This window comes from Colius striatus, chromosome 5 (assembly GCF_028858725.1).
Source record: "Colius striatus isolate bColStr4 chromosome 5, bColStr4.1.hap1, whole genome shotgun sequence".
NCBI classification, from domain to species: Eukaryota; Metazoa; Chordata; class Aves; order Coliiformes; family Coliidae; genus Colius; species Colius striatus.
The window spans coordinates 32997391-33016941 of record NC_084763.1 but is presented as its reverse complement, the minus strand read 5'-3'; the positions used below and the strand labels follow the sequence as shown (position 1 = coordinate 33016941).

At 42.6% G+C, this 19551-nt stretch overlaps 1 protein-coding gene across 2 annotated transcripts in view; it reads right to left on the bottom strand.

Annotated features, from left to right (window-relative positions):
• Positions 1-963: 963 nt before the first annotated feature.
• Positions 964-19551, bottom strand: part of SLC25A13 (solute carrier family 25 member 13) — a 103486-nt gene continuing 84898 nt past the window's right edge. For both annotated transcript variants that reach the window (XM_061996970.1, XM_061996971.1), the window contains exons 14-18: positions 19147-19287; positions 7966-8104; positions 3990-4148; positions 3819-3909; positions 964-2982 (exon numbers count right to left, since the gene is read on the bottom strand). In XM_061996970.1, the coding sequence (XP_061852954.1) occupies positions 2793-2982; positions 3819-3909; positions 3990-4148; positions 7966-8104; positions 19147-19287 (720 nt within the window). In that variant the 3' untranslated portion in view covers positions 964-2792. The remainder of the gene's footprint in view (positions 2983-3818; positions 3910-3989; positions 4149-7965; positions 8105-19146; positions 19288-19551) is intronic.

Sequence of the window (19551 nt, the reverse complement as noted above, 5' to 3'; positions counted from 1 at the left end):
AGTTGCCTGAATGGCAGGAAGCAGACGAGCTTGCCTTTTATCCTGCTCCTCCCACGCTTTGCATAACTCAACCAGCAACCCAAGAAGAACAAACATCTAGAGGTTGTCTCCAGGGCCTTTTGTTTGTAAGGCAATCTGAGTTTCTGGGCCTGCAAGTTTTTCAGAGCAAGAATGCATCCTTTTGTGTTTGGAGGAAACATGGTGGGTGCAGATCCCAAAGATCTCTGGGCAGAGCTGTAGTGTGCTTGGAAATGTTTTGAAGTGTGTTAATGAAGCAGTTGCTGGCTCTTCAACCCTTCTCCTCCTGCCTCCATCATCTGCTGGCCCTGAAAAGAAGGGCAGAATGACATAACACCCCCAAAAGACAGTTAACGGGGAAGGGGAAGGCCACCAGGGCAGGGAGGTGTGTGTGTCAGTTCAGCCTTGCTCATCTGCTGCCGGGGAGAAGATGAAGCCTGTGGCCTTCTGAGATGGGCCTGTCATAGGAGAGCTGTGACTGAGCTTTGTCTCCATGCTGGTAGCTTTGTCCCTTCATTCCAGGAATAAAGGACAAGTGATAAATACACTGCTAGGCCTGGGACAGAGAGGCAGGGCAGTAGGCAGTGCAAGCAAGGATCTCTATCACAGAGGTCAAGATGTTGTGCAAGTGTTCCAAGGCGTGAGCTCCCACTCAGCTGCGGCTCCCGGCAGGATGTGCTGTGGCCTGAGGGAGCCGCCGCTGGGCCGACCCCACACACGTGTCCCCAGCACTGGGGCAATCAATGTGCAGCTACTTGGGAGTCTCCCTGAGCTGCTGACTTCCCACAGAAACCCCTGACAGAGTACATTGGGCAAAAGTGATAGATGAAGTGTAAAACCAGCTCCTAAATAACACAAAATCTCAAGTGTCAAGCACAAGCAGCTCCCAGTGAGAAAGTAACTTTTATGACAAGCCATAAGCAAAAGTTATGACAGTTAATTTTGGAGTAATACAAGGGGCAGGTTTTTTCCCCCATTTGTGAAAGGAAGGAGTGTCATTTGGGGAGACTCATACCCGAAAGGGATGAGAGGAAGCAGCCGGCAGGTGCCAGAGCCCAGTGCAGGGTCTCTGCAACTGCTCCAGCCACGCTGCAGGATGCAGCTGCAAGTAAATGTCATCTTCTCCCGTTGCTTCCACGCACACGAGGACTGTAGATGCTGCCGCTGCCACCACTATTTCACTGGTCATCTCAAAATGCAAATTAGTCCAGGAGAATAATTTTCACGATGACCAAAGACAAGTCGAGTGATTTCCATTTCAGCACTCCCACAAGTTAAAGGATGACAACACGATGATGCACATCTAAGTTCCCCTTCTGCAAAGGTACCGCATCCATACTTTCCCTCGGTGTAACAGGCAGTGTGGAAGGCACTCACCCCTCACACCAAGAAGACAAGCAAGACCAAGTTCTTTCTGGTTTAAGAGGTGTCACAGCAGACACTCAACAGTACTTTCAGTTGACTGGGTAGTCAGACGGTGCGCAACATGCTAACCTCTCCCTAAGGGTAAAGGTCAAAACACATCAAAGCTTACTCCAATCCTCAGCTTTGACTGAGGAAAAATGTCTTATTTTTTGTGACGTCTACATTGATGGATGCCTTTTCTACATGGGGAAATTCAGGTAATTTGTTCTCAAGCTGTAGGTATTTTATTTTTAGCCTAGATGTCCAAATATTACCTTTATCTTAACCTAACTCCATAACCAAAGTTGAATGAGAGGGCTGATATACTTGGCTGTTTCCGTAACAGAATACCATGTGTGCATCTGTTTGAAAGGTTTATTTCTGTCTTCATAAATACATGATTTTCTAGACACTGTGCAAGGCACAAAAAAATTAAGTAAAATCTTTTCTTTTAGAGTATTTTAATCTTGTTTGTCTCAATGAAGTAAATAAGAATCTGAAACCATCTATTTGCCAATTACAAGCCAGCAGTTAAGGCAGGTACCATTGATACAGTGCATGAATTTTCTATTGCAGTTATTTAAACAAGCAGCGTTTTGCTATAGAAGTGCATATACAAACTCAATTCCAAACACCAGCAACCCAAGATAGGCACCTAGTCCTGAAATTTCCTTGTACGTGTAGTAGAATGCCAAAAGTTCTGCCATAAAGTGCAAAGACTATAGACAATAACACTTTCTTTTGAGCATTTTGATACCAGTAACTTTATACAATGGCTAAACATCTACAAATGTGGTTTTTGTTACAAAAACATATCCCACATAAAAGTCTCCTAATACGGTCCAGAGACAGAACTTGTGCGTGTACATACTGCAGAAGTTGAAGCCATGCTGGCGGGCACAGGTACCGGGCAGGCACGTGTCAGCCTCTGCTGGCAGGCGCTGCAGCTGTAGGCGCTGAGGCTGTAGGCACCAGGCATCGGCCAGGGTCCCCCTGTGTGCGACACCGTGCATCACCCACCCCTACCACCCGCAGCCTGGCTCTGCCTGCAGGGTGACCTGGCTCACAGCTCCTGCCCAGCCTGGCCTGCTCCAAGAGGCCGCACCTAAAGTTAGTGTCTCCCCAACACAAGCACATGTCAGATGCGGACAAATACATTCATGGTCCCAAACTTAAAATGACTGGTAAGAATTTCACAGTGATCTGGTTAAGGAAGCACAAAGACAAATGATTACATTTAAGATGAAAACTGCCTTAAAACTCAAACAAAGATTAATTGTTTTAAGAGGAGAAGCTAAAGGAACAAACTATTAACCAATTAGAAAAGTGGCTCTTTCCCAACTAATAACAAAAAATCTACAGCTATAAACTTAGGGCCCTACTGCTGCAGCAGCCTTTGAGGTAGGTGGCGATGGCTTAAACCGAGGTAGGTAAAGTCCAAACTTGTTTTCAATCCCTGCAAAAGTGGCAACTGCCAATTTATAACCACCAACGTGGTCAGGGTTGGGAGCAGGGAGCGTGATCCTAGATTTAGGAACTGGCTCTGATCCAGCTGGTTTCCTGCAAAATAATAAAAGTAATGAATTAATTTCCATACAGTAAAACTAATATTCACAAAAACCTCCTCCATAAAGGAAGCTGAACAAGATGCCTGAGTGTACCTCCCAATCACTAACTAAATTAAATGGTATGATGAAATGAGAAATACCCTGGTTTAAAACCTTCCAGAATGGTTGGGAGTCTTCACATTGACTGAGTGTGGTCAAGTCCAGGTATAACTCGCAGTGCATTAGTGACAGCTGCAGTATGGGGGAGCAGGGGTACGCAAGTCTTTGCTACACATTCCAGGAATCTGGAAGGGTTTCAGCTATTTTTGTGGTGGCTTTCAAACCACTGCCCCCAACACTTTGGGGATGTTCTGCACCTGTGCCCGGGGTCACATTTGGCAGCAATAAGCACATCCCTCTGTATCCTCAACAGAGACAGGAGGAAGAGCTGAAACTTGTGCAGTTTGGACTTGGTGATACCTTTAGATTTATTTGGATGCCAGATGCCCTGCCGAACTGGCGGGGGGACAGCTCCTCTGCCAGACTAATGAGGACCAAGGCAGAGCGCATCCTGCCCCTGCAGGCATCACATTCCCCCTCCAGCCCAGTATTCAGCCTCTCCCTGTCTCTGTTTACACTATTGCAGGTCCCTTGCTTGAAATGGTGATAGAAAAATGTGGTAAATCAGGACCTGGTTTATCATCCCAACCTCTCCCACTGCACTGTGGCTTAAGTAATATTTACAAAGCCTTTACAATGCGTCCTCCATAATAGCAAGACCCTGACTGACACGAGGAGCACCAAGAGCAGCTGCAGGCTCCCAGGCAGATTCAGACACCACATACTCACACTCCCCCGAAGTCCACATAAAACCATCTCTGCAGTAGCTCGTAAGTCACCAGAGTCACACCAAACTGAGGAGAGGATCTAAACACACGAGCTTGAAAGAAAAGAAAAGAGTTGCTAAGTAACAAAGCCCCCAGTTAGAAACCACTTGGCAATCAAAGCTGTTGTACAGACCTCCAGCTCCTTTCCACAGGGCCTTGGGGCCTTCCTCGCGCAGGATCTTGGCGAAGCAGTCCACCACGCCACTGTAGGTGGTCTGGCCCGCCCGCGCCGCCACCTGCAGCCGTGTCTTGATGACATCCGCAGGGGTCACCAGGGAGGCTGCCGGCATACCTGCACAACACAAATAGCACCGCTGGGCTCCCTGACACAAACAACACCCCCTGGGCACTCCACGCACACACGGCACCTCTGGGCACCCCGACACAAACAGCCCCTGGGCAGCCCGGCACACACACACGTGGCACTGCTGGGCATTCCATCACAAACAATACCCACTAGGCACCCTGACACACACATGCAGCACCACTGGGTACCCTGTCACAAACACCACCTACTGGGCACCCCAACTGCCCACCCGTGCTGCCCAAGGCCGCCTGCACCTGGCAGCAATGAGGATCGGATGTAGTTGATTTAAGCAGAAGTTGAGAAGGAGAACGAGCAACAAGAGGCAGCAGTTGTGGATGTGGATTCACTCCTTAGGAGCTTCTCCCTGAGAAACACCCATATCACGAGCTTCCTGCTGAGCTGGGAGGCATGGGATGGGTTTCTCAACACTAACTAGAAACTTGCACAGTTAATAAGCACAAAGTTTTTGGAGGTAAATTCAGTCTTTCTCTTTCCTTGTCGTGCTACTCTGTGATTGCACACTGAGCTGCAATAGCCTGTATGTGTGCACATCTCCTTCCCCCTCCTCCCCCCAGGTAGTAATGTCCTGAGAACCAAATAATGCTGTGCATGCTCAGCAAGGCACGAGGGCTAGGGTTTAAAAAAAGGGTCATTCTTCTCATTAGGAATGGAAGACTGCTCAGCTGCAAAGCCACAGCTGACATCCTCACCGAACACTTGGAGGAAGATTTAAATTTACCCTGGCAGATTGTCAACTGAAAGTAAAAAATACCACATTACCAAGGGGTGCTATTTCTAAAATAATTTATGTCCAAACTGGGGCTGCCCGTGTTTGGAATTTTAAGAAAAAAAAAAACGCAACAACCAGAAAAAGGGCCCTAGACTGTACCCAGAAGACACTGTCTCTTTTGGTTTTATTACTTTTCCATTCTGCATCTGTTCCAAACCAACTTGGTCAGATGTAGATGAATAAATCTCCTTTTTTTTTTTTGATTGGGGGCAGGGGGCTTAATTCTGTAACAACTTTTGTCCAAACCAACATGGTCTGGCTTCAAGCATCAGAGCACCCTTCCTGCAGACTGCTCAGAGAGATGGAAGCGTGTGCATATCACCCAAAATTAGAACTCCTCCTCCTCTCCCAGACCCCCCAAAATAACACACAGGCTAAACTTGCACAGTGGTCAGTCTGGCAGGAAAGCACTAAAGTCTGGTACAGATTTCTGAACTCCAGAAATGTTGAAATTCCTCTTTGCTCAGCCTTACCCACACCAGGATATTAGTCAACTCTTCAATTTAAAGCTGGACTTTTGTCCTTCAAACGCCAACCAACGTTTTCAAGGAAAACCAAAGGACATACTTAGAAACAATTTTGCTTACTACCCATTGAGTTCCATCTCCTTATTCCTCTTTCCTTTTTATTGAAGATATTTTGCAGTTAAACATGTTTTTAATCCTGTCTTTAGGAGCTACGTGTACGGGACAAAAGACTTTACAGACAAATAAAAATTTCCAGGTCACTGCTGTGAGGAGTTTACAATCCCAACGAGACAAATGGCACAGCAGGACCTGACAATAAAAACAAGTGTGAAGGGAGGAGAAGGAAGCTCATGGAGGCAAGATGCTGATTGAGCAAATTGAGATGCTGTAGTTGACATCAGAATAATCTCCTCAGAGGACGCTGTGGCGCAACAGGTTGGGACATCTGGTAAACAGTGAAAGCCAGAAGCAGATGAAGCTAGATGCCGAACGTGCTGCATGTGTCCCTAACACCAGCCGAAAGGAAGAAAATACATGCAGCACAAGCAACAGCCACGGGCAAAGGAGTCAGGTCCCAGCCTAAGCACCCTCAGCTTGAGCACCTCCAGCCTGAGCACTACAGCCTCAGTGGAAAGTTGGGTTTCCCATGCTCAGGCAGAGCTCAAGCCGTCTGCAGCCTGACATGCAGAGACATCAGCACAGAGACCAAGACAGCGTTTTGGGATGGAGGGGGTTGGTTTGTCTTCCCCTTGACTTTATCGTGGCAAACCCAAGCAGACACGTATGCCTCCATTGTGCTTTACTTGCACCCAATAAAAGAAATTCCATGATTTTATAAACAGTATGATGAGTGTTGTATCTTTAACACTGTAATTTGCTCATGAGAGTTAACCTAGGATGTGATTCACAAGAAGCACTGGAAAAAATTCACATTGCAGATAGTTTGGTAAGCCATATCAGCAACAATAAAGACTGCTTCTGTGCCAGAACTTCAAAGAGATGGTTATCTCTGTCTGCAATCACCTGACAATGGCCAGAAAGAGAAAAATAGGAAAATCTAAGAAATGACTTGGCTTAAAAATGCCAGCTTATGTTTCAAGTCTGTAAATATGATCTAAAGTTCAAAAATTGTTTTGTTCCATTAAAATGGGTGAGAAATACACTGGCTGTAAGCTCCTGCTTTGGGGCTTGAACGCTGTCTCTGGCTTCAGGTGGGGGAGGGGAGAGAGGAGGACAAGGGGGTTTTAAACACCAGTCACTTGAACTCCTAGTGTCAGGTCAATTCCTTAAGACTACCAGCTACTCAACACAGAGCTACATGCTTCAACAAGACAAACTAACTGATCTTAGCTATACTCTAAGTGCAGATACTGGCTATAAAAGGTCCCTGCTCCTCAAACAACACAGCCCTGTGTATAATCCTGACCAAGAGCAGAAAGCTTAAAATCAGCCATAAATACAGTTAAACCACCTATCTGTACTGGATTCATACCACCCCATCATTTCTCTCACCCGGCAGGTTGCAGCAGCCTGTCAGGGGCCACGCTGGAGAAAGAACTCAGCTGCAACCTGGAGAGACCAAGCAGGTCCTGATGAACACAATGGAAATACCTGCTGTTGTGAGCTCTCCTGCTTGCTACGCACTCCCCTAAAGGTCCCGTTGCACAATTTTTCAAGCTTATTTCCCGAAGGTCAAGTCTTGGACACGGGAGGAGCAGGACTCTCAAGCTGCCCTCTTCAGGAGGCAGCTACCAAATGGTGGTCCCTTCTGGGCGTATAAGCTGGGTGCCACGCCAGGGACCAGCTACGCAGCAGAGGCAAAGGTAAGGCAAGGCCACAAAGTATGTCTGTCTTTTCCCTTAAGCCCTGGCACATTCATCTTAAAGGCATCTGTGACAAGTTAAGCATGATTTGGCTCTCCTATCCACGATGGACCACACCAAGCAAGTGCTCAAGATCACATTCAGCATCTCTGTCATATCTGGGTACACCAGGAATCAGCAATCTGTGGCACAGCAGAAATGTTTTCAAGCTTTTCTGTTTTGTCTAATGTTTAAAAAAAAAATGCTAGGGGGCAAATCCTCATGAAACCAAGTAACTGCATGGGATACTGTGGGTAGCAAGTAACTCATCCTTTTGTCCCATGTTATGTCACTGTGTTGGGAGAGCTGTACTGCTAGCATGGCTTTTGGACTCTTTATACCAAAATTCAAGATTCTTTTGATCATTGAGTAGTTCATGAATGCCATGATATTATTATTACACCATTTCAACAAAACTTTACCAGCCAGTCAGAGACAACCAAAACCAGCATAGCAACTTCACGAGGAATGATGGTATATGATAACAAAACATCAGCACTTAAATTCTCTTACTGTATTTTTAACAACAAATCACTTTACGGCACTGTAGTTTTCTGTTATTTGGGCAAAAGGTTGCAAAGTGCAGTATAGTCATATATAGAACTCTTCAAAGTTCTTACTGCCGTAACTATTGTGCTTCAGGTGCAATATAGTGTCATATCAAGAGAAATTCCAGCACTTACCAGCTATTGATCCAGCCAAGAGCAGGTTTCCAGGGCTAACTCTCCCATCTTCATTTGCAAATGAAGCTTTCAAATGAGCATAACAGGGGAAGTAAATGGCAGAGAAGGGGATGTCACGCAAAAAACACGCCTTAGCACCCTGTGTTGAAAAAGAGAACACATTTAGAGAATGAGCAAATTTAACGTGATGAACTACAAATATCATAGAGCAGAGTAATGCTGTATTTTTTATTTTGTGGCAAAGAGTTTGGCAATTTCATCTCTCAAAATATTGAGAGATCCATGTATCTCACCCTGCTGAGGAGTGTGCATTGTCTCTAGGTTCAGTAATTTCTGTCATTGTTTTTATCTTGTCTACTTGTTCTCACTTCCTAGTACTGTACTTGTTTGCTGGTAATAGAGAAAACGTCATGTGTTGGAGTAAACTCTGATAACACCTTTGAAGAATTTTATACTGTTGACATTGTAGCCACGCATCTGTACTGTGAGTTTAGGATCTGTCTGAAGCAGACCGAGGCAGAAGTCTGTCCCCTCTCACTCCCGCTTACAGTAAATACTTCAGGGAAAATAGTACCCAGTCTCTGCATCTACATAGACATTACAACTAGTAACACATGGTACCGAGTGAAAGAAATAGAGTGGGGCCATAATGCTGACTCTTTCATGGAACCACAAGGGGTGATTTCCTTGCGATTTTAAAAGTACAACTTATCTGGGATACAGCTTGTTTCAAATATGTTTCAGCTCCTCACGTTAAATCTGCCTTCCTATCAATTTGTGTAAGTGGTACAAACAGCCAATGAAGTTGTCAGAAGTACAGATGGTTTCATATCTAAAAGGGTGGCAAAAAGGCAAGGAAAGTTTTGAGGTAGTGGCAAGCAATCAACTCTTTTCCAAACAGAGGGAAAAGCAAAAATGCTGCTAAGGAAAGTCAACCAAAATTAAATCCAAAATAGCATCCAAGCTCCAACAGCAGAAGGAACTTGTAGTCTGCCTTTTCTCAATACGGAGATCCAGAGGACATGAGAGCCTGAGCACACCAGGACTCAGACCCACAGTAAGGCACACACAGGATGTGGCTTTGGAAAACAGGTAAAAGCTTTCAAGCTTGAGAAAGGAATGGTTCATGGATGAGCCTAAGCCTCTTGTCTTTGAAGGAAGGGTGGAGTTGTGATGAAACTGCCTGAAGTTCATAGATGAGCCCTTCAGGGTGCCCTTGTTACTGTACTTCTCTTGTGTACAGGTCTACTGGGGCATGGCTCAGTGCCAGACGTTTCACAGGGGTCATGCTAATATCTGCAGAATTTAATTAAATCTAATGATATGCCTGGACATATCCATAAGCTTGGCTTGTACTATAATAAGAGGTAAAATAGAGTGCTTATCCAAGTTGGATGGTGGTTATCAAGTGAAGATGCAAGAGTTGAGAGGAAAAGCAGCCCTTCTGTGCAGTGAGGCCAGGCCTGGCCTGGCCAGCGAGCTGGGTGTGTGGTGGGGAACCAGGCCCAGCCAGCCACATCACAAGAGATGCTAACGAGTACAATCTGCAGTCAGAGGATGTAAGGATTTATCTAAAACCCTACCCCTTCCATCTTCTAGTCAGACTCTGCATGTGTGGCAGGCTCAGTTATGGAAGACAGTGAGCAAAGCATCCCCTGGCTCCAGCTCCAACTCCAGCCGTAGCTGCGTCCCACCACGCTTTCTCAGCTTGTTTCTCAACATCTGACTGCTTCCCCTGAGGATCGGTGGAGAGGTTAATGGCTCCTGCTGTTCAGACCCTCTGCCTTGCCACTCGGCTGCATTTGTCTGATTTATACCACCAGTTACAGGTTCTCATTATGCCTTTCTCTAGTTAGACTAAGAAAAAGGGTATAAAGGAATTCAAAGCTGCTATTGCACATCTCTGCTCTTCACCCCTTCCCCTGTGCTGAATGAGGTTATCAGCCCCCAAACAAAGCCATGCTGGTTCAATTCTCCTCCACCTGCAAAGCCCATATACTTTACCTTAAGGGCACACAGAAGGTGAATGTTTATATTCACCAGAGACACTGGAATTCTGGTCTCTCCTGCACAACAGAAGCCTATTTTCCAGTTTAATCTTCAAACAGATGACTAGGGTTTTCCCAAGTTCTGTATAAAAATACAACTTTTTAATGATCAAATGTCTGCACTGTATTTACCTCAGAAAAATTATGAAACTCACTAACAAAACATTCACACGGTTTCTTCAAAGATTTCTTTTTAGAGCACACTTTTCCTCAGCAAATCTCCTCGCTGCCTTTGCCCTCAGGGCACATTACTTTTCTTTGGAACATTGTCATGAAACACTGCAGTTTTTCCTCCACATTTTTTTCGTAATCTTAAATATCTCAACATAGTTAAAATAACGTAAGGAAATCAATAAACTCCAAATGTGAGCAACTCTTAAACCAAGCTGCTAACACTCTTCCCCCTTGGTTAAAAGGCTCTTTCTCATGGGGCAGAAACAGCCCATTGTTAATATCTCTAAGAACATACGTTCAGGTAGGCAGAGAGGGAGGGATGTCCATCAGCTCAGTTGGCTCAGAGCAAACAAAACCTGGATCAAAACTTGGATCCACTTTAATAATAACCCATCTTGGCTTCAGTCCAGCATCACAACAGTCTAAAATTTCCCCCCATCATTCCACTTACAGTCTGGGAAAGCATGTTTAAAAGCAGGCCTCATTTAACTTAATCATCTGCAACCAGCCTAGGCCAATTAGGAAGGTTTAGGGAGACTGTCCACAGTATCTTGAAAAGCAAAATAAACCTTCATTTTACTTCTTGCACCTTCTTGATATGGATAATGTGCTGAAAGCCAAAAGGAGTTTTAATCAATCCCCAGAAAGCTGTAAGAATCATCCACCCGAGTTTATTCTGGCAGCCAAGGTGCAGACCTGTCAGGCATGAAATTGTTGGGAGATTCTACACACCATGACATGTGCCTCCCTCACACAACAACCAGTTGGCTCCTATCTTCAGCCTCTTTCATAACCTTAAAGCTCTTAATCTCGGATAGTATCTCACTGAATAAACCAAGGAGGAAAAAAAAAACCCAACCCCAAACCTGATTGTCAAAGATTCAGATAAATAAAACCAAGTCAGTGCTGAGGCAGGTTCTTTAGCATGCTAATTCCTGCTTATACCAACTCTACCTGCAAATAAGGCTCTAAACAAACTATTTCTACTACAAGGGGAGGGTAATTATACTGACAAAGGCACCTCTGTGTCGGGCTGGGCAGAAGGAGCCGGCAGGTCTGGGAGACGCAGGCTTAACCTAGTCTCCTGCAGTGAATGCACATTGTCTAGTGCAGGGGGAAAAATGCCAGACTGGGGGGACCTCAACAGCATTCAAGACAACAGTGGTGCACCTTGTCTGAGAGGGTTATTTAATGCTTCTGGCACCTGTACTTACAGCCACCCCCTCTTTTTCTCCTTTACAGGTTTAGAATTTATTTGGCATGTATAATTGTTATTTTGATCCTATAGCTACAAACAATAGGCAGCATGTCATTTTTTGATCATTTTGCATTCTTCTTAGGTTTTACTACAGACTTAACCCTGTGCAATCGGGAGCCCTAACAGCACCTAGCAGGTTTTGGAACAGTCAGTCAAATATTACTGGCATTTGCTTTTAAAGGCTGTTTTTCTACTGTGAAACAGTATTGTCTGAAAAAAAGCTCTAAGTTTTCATTCACATATATTTTCACATATATATTCAACCAAAATATGAAACTGATTTAGCCCATCGAGTTAGAAGAACAAAACACCGATTTCAAATGTTGTGCTAGCAATTCAGTTACAGAGACAAAAATCCCAGCACTTCTTATCTGTAACGGCACTTTTTTTGTTGTTATTTTCAAAGGAAATTTCTGAAGAGCAGGTTCTCACACATGAGAACAGTCACAAATAGTCATGGTGGATGCAAATTAATGTAACCCAAAACTTTTACTACTCTGTTTTATATGTTTATCATCCTGCTGTAAACCCACAACTTCAAGAGGTGAAATACCTCAGCTGCTATTAAAACAACCAGGTGGGAGCTTGGTACATATTCTGTCACCTGAGATGATGCTTTCCACGTCAACACATCAGAAGTCCGTTTATGAAGTTGTTAAAAGTACCAAAAAAAAAAACAAAACCAAAAAAATCCCCTGAAAATGAAAGCAAATCTTTTGGAAGCTTTTCTGACTAGTTTTGGAAATGCAAACTGTGTTGGCATTGTCAAAGCACACAGCTAAACACCTTCTAGTAATTCTAATCATTACTGCAACCAATGAATCCTTTCCTCGAAGAATTATTTACTACTGTATTATTTACCATTTTCTTGGGATCACAGAGTAACTTTATTGTGCAAGATGATGGAGTGGCACTGTCTGTTTTGCTGTAAACCCCTATTTAGAATGGTTATTTATAAAAAGAGTAATATTTCATTAACCATTTTATGGTAGGTATTATATGGATATGAGTTTCTATAATGTATAAAATAAGTAGGTGTACTTAAAATGGGTATTTACATGAGCACTTTACAGATATATTCCAAGACCAAGAGAATATAAATTCAACTGCCTTTAACAGGACTTTATGCATATTACTGTGCAAGACAGGCAGAATATAGACAGAAAATTATTAGCTAATCCTGTAAGACTACTTCAATACTCAACTGTGACCAGGAATTAAATAAAATCTATTACACATACTGAGAGCCAGAAACATATCTTTTCTGCCAACACAAATGACATTTTGTGTTAGGTTAAATAATATTTTCCCAGACTGGGATACATTGTCTCTATATTTTTAAGAATAGCTGTCATCTATAGGACATTGGTGGCTAAAGAAGAACTTGCTAGTCCTAAGCTTCTATGCCTTGGTGCTTTCACAGCAACAATTACTAGCAGAAAGAAGACAAACAGAAGAAACATATTACTTCTGAAAAGTGCTGTTTTGTACCTCCCCAAAGGAGCAGTTGGGTTTTGAGAAGCACAATGTTTTAGAATACTTATTTACACAACTAGTTCAGAATTTTAGACAAAGGCAGAAAAAATATTTGCTTTCTACCTTTAAAGAACTACAGGGGTTCAACCCAGCAGTTAGTCTAATAAGCTGTACATGTAAAATCTTTTTATTGCTGGAATTAGCAGGCATTTTATTTCTAAGCTGCGTATCATTACAGAATCCTGGTATCTAAATGATCAGGGAAGGCACAGTGAATCTGAGAGGAAGCTTTAACTTATTATGTACGTATTATGATGGACAATTAGTTGAAGTGAAAAAAATCCCACTCTGTTTTTCCAGACTTATTGGTCTTTAGTTCTTTGGTGGGGAAGGAAGAGGAGAAGAGGATATTATCTGACCTGGACCTCTATGCGCCACAATATCAATTTTCCCCCAAATGACTTTTTGAGTTACAAAGGTATACCAAAACAATACTGATCTTCAAGGACAATCTCTTCAAAGTACTAGGATGGTCCATTTCACTGTTCATAAAGCCAAGTAATCACATCAAGCAGCAAGCATGGATGTACAGGAATTTTGCTTGGGCATGTAGCAATTGAGTCAGAAAAGCCAAGGGTCAGCTGGAGCTGGATCTAGTAAAGATGTGAAGCAAGAGCAAAAAGGGCTTCTGTAAGCACATCAGCAGCAAAACGACAACTAAGTAAATTGTGAGGCTGTTACTCAATGGGGGCAGGAAATCTAGTGACAAAAGTACATGGAAAAGGCAGATAAATTACTTTCACCTTGCTTTTCTACTAGTAAAATTTGCCCTCAGACCTCTCATCTCCAAGAGCTTACCAGAAAAGTCTGCAGGAGCACAGCATTACCTACAGGCAGAGCACTTACACCATCTGCACATACACAACCTGTGAGACCAGCAGAGATACCTTCAATGGTGCTGATAGCTGGCTTATGTCGGGGTGAGCCTGTCAGTACCTTCAAAAACTCAAGTCAGTCAAGGAGATTCTGACAACTGGAAAAAGACAAGTATCACACACTCAGCTTGAAGAGCAGCAAGATGGGAGATCCAGAAAACTGCAAGCTATTTGGGCACGCTTCTGTCCTTGGGAGGTTTAAGGAGCAAATGCTCTTGTAAACCATTTCCAAGATTATGAAGGGCAAGAGAGACTGGGAAAAGCCAGTATGATTTACCAAATCACACGTATCCAACCTATTTGTCACACCTGTCCTGGATGAGGGGACACCTTGGCTATGGGTAAGGCGTCTCAGATGGTCTGACATGGTGTCTTCATTGCTAAATTGGTGGAACATAAGTTGCATTCCCAGCAGATCAGTGTATGATACTGAATCGGGGGGTTAGCTATTGTGCTATAGGGCTAGCCTACTGCTACTCAGAGAGACTTTCACGGGATGGAGAAACAGGCTGACGAAAACATAATGAAGTTCTAATTGGCAAATACAAAGTCCTGCATCTGGAATGGAACAGCTCTGTGCAGCAGTACAGGCTGAGGCTTAGTGGACAGAAAGAAGCTTTGGAGAAAAGTTGACCATGGGTCAGCAATGCCTCTTGCAGTGAAGAGTCACATTCTGGGCTGTAGTAGCAAGAGTGCAAGGGAAGTGATTATTCCCCTCCATTCAGCACTGTTGAGACCACATCTGGAGTCCTGGCTTCAGTTCTGGTCTCTTCAGTATAAGAAAGACACATTGCCATACTGGACTGAGTCCAGTGCAGGGCCATCAAGCCAGCTGGGCAGCGCATGCTGTATCAGGAGAGGCCAAAGGAACTCAGTGTGCTCAACTCTGAGAAGAACAGGCACGGGGAGACCATAGTGCTCTCTGCAGTTACTTAAAGAGAGGGTACAGGGAAGACAACGCTTCTTGGGAGGGTTTGCCAGAATGGACAGAAGCTGGAACATGGCCAATTCAAATCAAGCATTAAAAAAAGGATGAAGGTTTTGGGGGTGTTTTTTGGTCTTAAATCCTGAAAGTGGTCAAATACTACTTCAGGTTGCCCACACTGGCTTTCAACACAAATTATTCTAACATCAAGCCTGCAAGTAGAGCAGAGGACAGGGTGAGCATCTCAGCAGAGTACTACTGTGAATTTTGTGTCACTAGCACAGCATAGCACTATGTTAATGTGCCAACCCAGAAGATTATTATTAATCTCAGTAATATAGAGAGGGATCAAATCTATGCAGATCAGCTTCTTGATGATCCTTAAATGGCCATTCATTTGGACTAGAATGCTGGGATAATTATGATCGTAACAAATACAAGATTGACTCATTTGGATGCAGGCTTTACATAGCAGCCCCTTGTTAATTTGTTGACTTGATACATAAGATTTATTTGTGCCTTGGTTTTATCTGTTAATGCAAGACAGGAACACTCAAATTACTTCTATGAGGCGGTGGAGGCTTTTTTTTTTAAAAAAAATCCACAGGAAAGTGCTTCATAGGAAGAAATGAATACAAAATGTAAGAATTCAAACAAGCAGTAGATCGTGTTAAGACATGCAGAAACTTGCCTCATGAAGCTAAGACTGACATACATAATTCTTTGTATCTTCTGGCTGCAGTTATAATTAATGAAAGTGCATTCTTCCTAGCTGATTACTACTATATGGGACTCTTATTACAGATTTTTCACCCTAATTTCAATTTCATTTTTCAAGATCATCTACTTCTGAACTGGGAAAAGAGAATTTCCTCTGCCCCTATGCAACACGGTTAATGAAACAGCACCCACAGTGGAGTGAGAGAAACTGAGAAACCAGCATGCAGCAGATTGCCCGACTACTCAAGAGGTTTGTAACCGTGGGTTTCACCAGGCAATCTGAGGGAACCCCCTTTCCTCCCATCTCAAAGAAAGATCTTTAAGGAAATTCTGTAAAGAACAGAGGATACTGTCCCCCTGTTCAGCTTCTCATACTATCTTGCCCTACTTGGCTTCATCTAGACAGTGGCCATCTTCACCTTTTCCAGAGACACAGCAATACAGACGCTTAATATGCATTCATCCAGGCATCAGAAGTGAATTATCTAGGTGGCCTGTAGTGGAAACTGCCATAGAAACTGCACTCAGCTCTTTTTAGAGCAGGTTTACAAGACTTTCCAACAAGTCAAGTGGAAAAGGAGGACCATTATGATCTTGAACCAAAACTGACAGAATAGGTAATTTTTGTTTGGATTTGCTTTCTTTTGATCACAGAAAAAAACAAACCAAACCAAACCAAACCAAACCAAACCAAACCACCAACAAACGTGTCAGTAAATAAATTCAGGCCATACCAAACAGGAAAAAAAAAGGAAACAAAAAAATTTACATTATCAGTCATGGAACGGAGTGTTAAATTTAATTTTTGCATTGTTAAACATTTTTTTTTTCAAAGAAAACATTGGGGGGGGGGGGTGTAAAGACTTTCATTTATTTCAAATTCAAACTCCTGAAATAAAAAGTCAACGCTTGCAAAAAAGTTCTCCAGTGTTCCTAAATCATGGCTTTGATCAGTGTTTAAACAGCTGGAATACAACCTCCAAAATTCACAAACCAAACTGTTTTCTAAAGTATGTATTCTTCTTCTATGGCAGTATGTATGGAGTCCTACTTAGATTTACAAAAGTAAGTATATTCAGGGTATGAGACACAGGTTTTGAGACATAAAAGACAAAGCTAAAACAAAGACTTAAGGTGCAACACAAAAAGTACCGAGACAGACAGAGTTTTATAGTTTTAAAACTGATTTCACTTGTTAACAGTACAACCATTCCAAAGGTACCATGATATTTTAGTTCTCATTAGTAGATAATTTATTATTATTTTATGTTCATTTAGTCATTACACTCACAAAATTAATTTGCCAGAAGCACCTACCAAATCTAGTCTTGTCTGAAATTCATTTTAGACCACTGATGTCTCTGGATAGCACTTTCTGGGGCTCTTGACTGATGCAATGAGTTATTAATCCCTGCCTGGCCTCAACAGCACAATCGGATTCAGCACAAGCATTCAGGAGAGGGCTGCTTTTGCCCCTAACATTGCTGTTCCATAAACACCTCAAGGCAGTGTAAAATGCCACTGAGGCAGACTGATGGGTTCCCTGTGCCATGAAGCCATTCCCTCCTTTGCCAGGGTACAATCACCACGAGGAGCTACAGTGTGAGCTGGCCTGGATTCAAAATAAACTAAGCCACTAAGGAGGAGGAGGCTTTAGTTTTAATGAGTTTCCTGTTTCAGATCATTATGTGGCTTGCATCCACACTCCTGATTGCCATTTTTTTTGTGGCTACGTGCCAAAACGTTTGGTGGACAACAGCACAAACGTGCCCAATGACAGAGCTAGCTGAGACTAAGGGTGCACTTGGACAGAAGCCTTCTGCCAGTGCTCTGTTGGGTGCATGAGTGTGATTACCAAGTTAATGAATCCAAATTGAACATACAAAAGGACATGAACACAAGGAGCAGGGTGTAAGGGTGGAGAGACACAGAAGCAGAGAGAACAGAAGAGTAAAAACAAAACAAATCCTTTTGGCTTTTTGTGGGGGTAAGCAGACTTAATGAATGAGCCAATGATACTGGGCAGCTTGTGATTAAATCACTGCCTGTTTCAATGAAAAATTGTGCTGAAAGTAGCTCCTGTTGAGGTGTATTTCTTACAAATATTCACCAAGTACCTCCTTCAGAAAGCAGAAGTAATTCATTTTATGTTCCAAGACATAAATGCCATTTAAAAAAATGGAAAAATGTAGCGAACTCTGCTGAGTCACCAAGAGCAGATATTGACCATAAAGGAAAAAAAATATACAAAATGATAACTGCAGTAAACTAGTTCAGCACTTTTTCTCATTTTATTTTTTATTTTATCTGGTCCTCGTAAAGGTCAGTAGCTGCACTCCATTATTGCACTGCCTCAGGGATGCAGACTGTGTACTGTATCCATGTTTTCAGTTGTAAATGTTGACCTGATCAACACCATAATGCCATTTAGTGGGAGTTTACACAATAGCTTCAGCATCAGTGCAACATCTAAAAAATTAGCAAGTCAATTTAAAGGGAAAAACACCTTCCCATTAAATCCTATTCAGAACTGCAACTTCTCTCCAGGACAAAACATACATACATCTACTCGAGGGCAGGCTTCCTCTTTGTAATGTTAACAGAACAATTTAAAAGGATTGGATGCTTAAAACATGGGGAATTTAAACATTGGAAGAGAGGGATGGAGCTCAATTTGGTAGTTTTTGAAGCATCTTCAATTTACAGTTGCACTACTGTAAATAAAACAGCATAGGAATACTGCCTGCTGCAGTGGAAATACTAGGAAGAAGAGGTTGTGTGAGAGCTTTCTCCCAAGAAGCAGGCTGCACAATCTGAAGAAACATCATGTGCTGCTCTGCAGTATACAGCAATCATGAGCTTTTGTTTCAATACTGTGTATAATGGCTCTCTCAAACTACTCCATGACCTTTCATACCTACTCTACCATATCTAGCCTCCTTCATCTAAAAGTAGAAGGAAATACATTAACTCTTTAAAATGCTTGCAGCATACATGCTATTAGATTGAAAAGAAGATGTTTCTAATCCTGCTGCAGTCTAATATTAAGTCTAACTTTATTTCTACTTATTTATGTGAAGACAGTAATGTTGAAAGCAGAATTGCAGCATTCATAGTAAACACTCATAAGAGCAGCTTTTCCTGATATTATTTGTGGCAATGTTCTTAAGTAGCATAGGGAAGCTCGCTTTAGGAGTTTGTTTTTATGCTGAGCTCCCACTGTCTGTATTTCTTCACTATTATTGTCCTGCAATTAATTCCCATCACCAAATCAACAATGACATATGGGAAAGTTGCTGAATCAAACACAGATGAGCAAAAGCACAGCTCCAAAATTGCAAACTCTGTATCATAAGCAGGTAAGTTTATTTTTACACGAGGCAGAACATCAGGAATCACAAACTGATCCACAACAAAAAATACCTTACACCTGCTGAAGTGAGAAAAAAAATCTTAGTACGATCCACAAGACCATGTGCTCAAAACCAAGAGGTTTTTTTCCTTAGTTACAAATGAAAAATTAAAACATCACATAATTAGGCAGATTTTTTTAACAGTGCAGTTATGTCCACTTATGAAATTATATTTTGATTTGAAATATTCATAATTGACTTTTAATTCATGTACATCTTAAAAAAGCCATACCTTGTAGAGACCAAAGAAGCCCAGGTCCCGTAATACAGTGAGGGCACTAACTCGTGGACCAGTAGTAATTTCTCCAGCCACCTGTAATCGAATCTTGACAATTTCCAGTGGATTGGTAAAGATCACTTGAGAACCTCCAGCCTGAAATTAAAAGTGGAATGCAATACATCAACCTGCTACTTTATTTCCAGCACATGTCCTGTTACACTCAAGAGGAGACATTTTTAATACTGCTGCTGATAGCTAAGCTATCGGCAGATAAGAGTTTTGGTATCACTTAACAAACTGCAGCTCACAAGGTAAGAAATCTACTCCCCCCATCCCTGGGATGAGTGGTGAGAAAAAAACCAGAGAGGAAGCAGGTTAGCCACTGCAAGACATCAGACAGGCACTAGCTCAATTCTT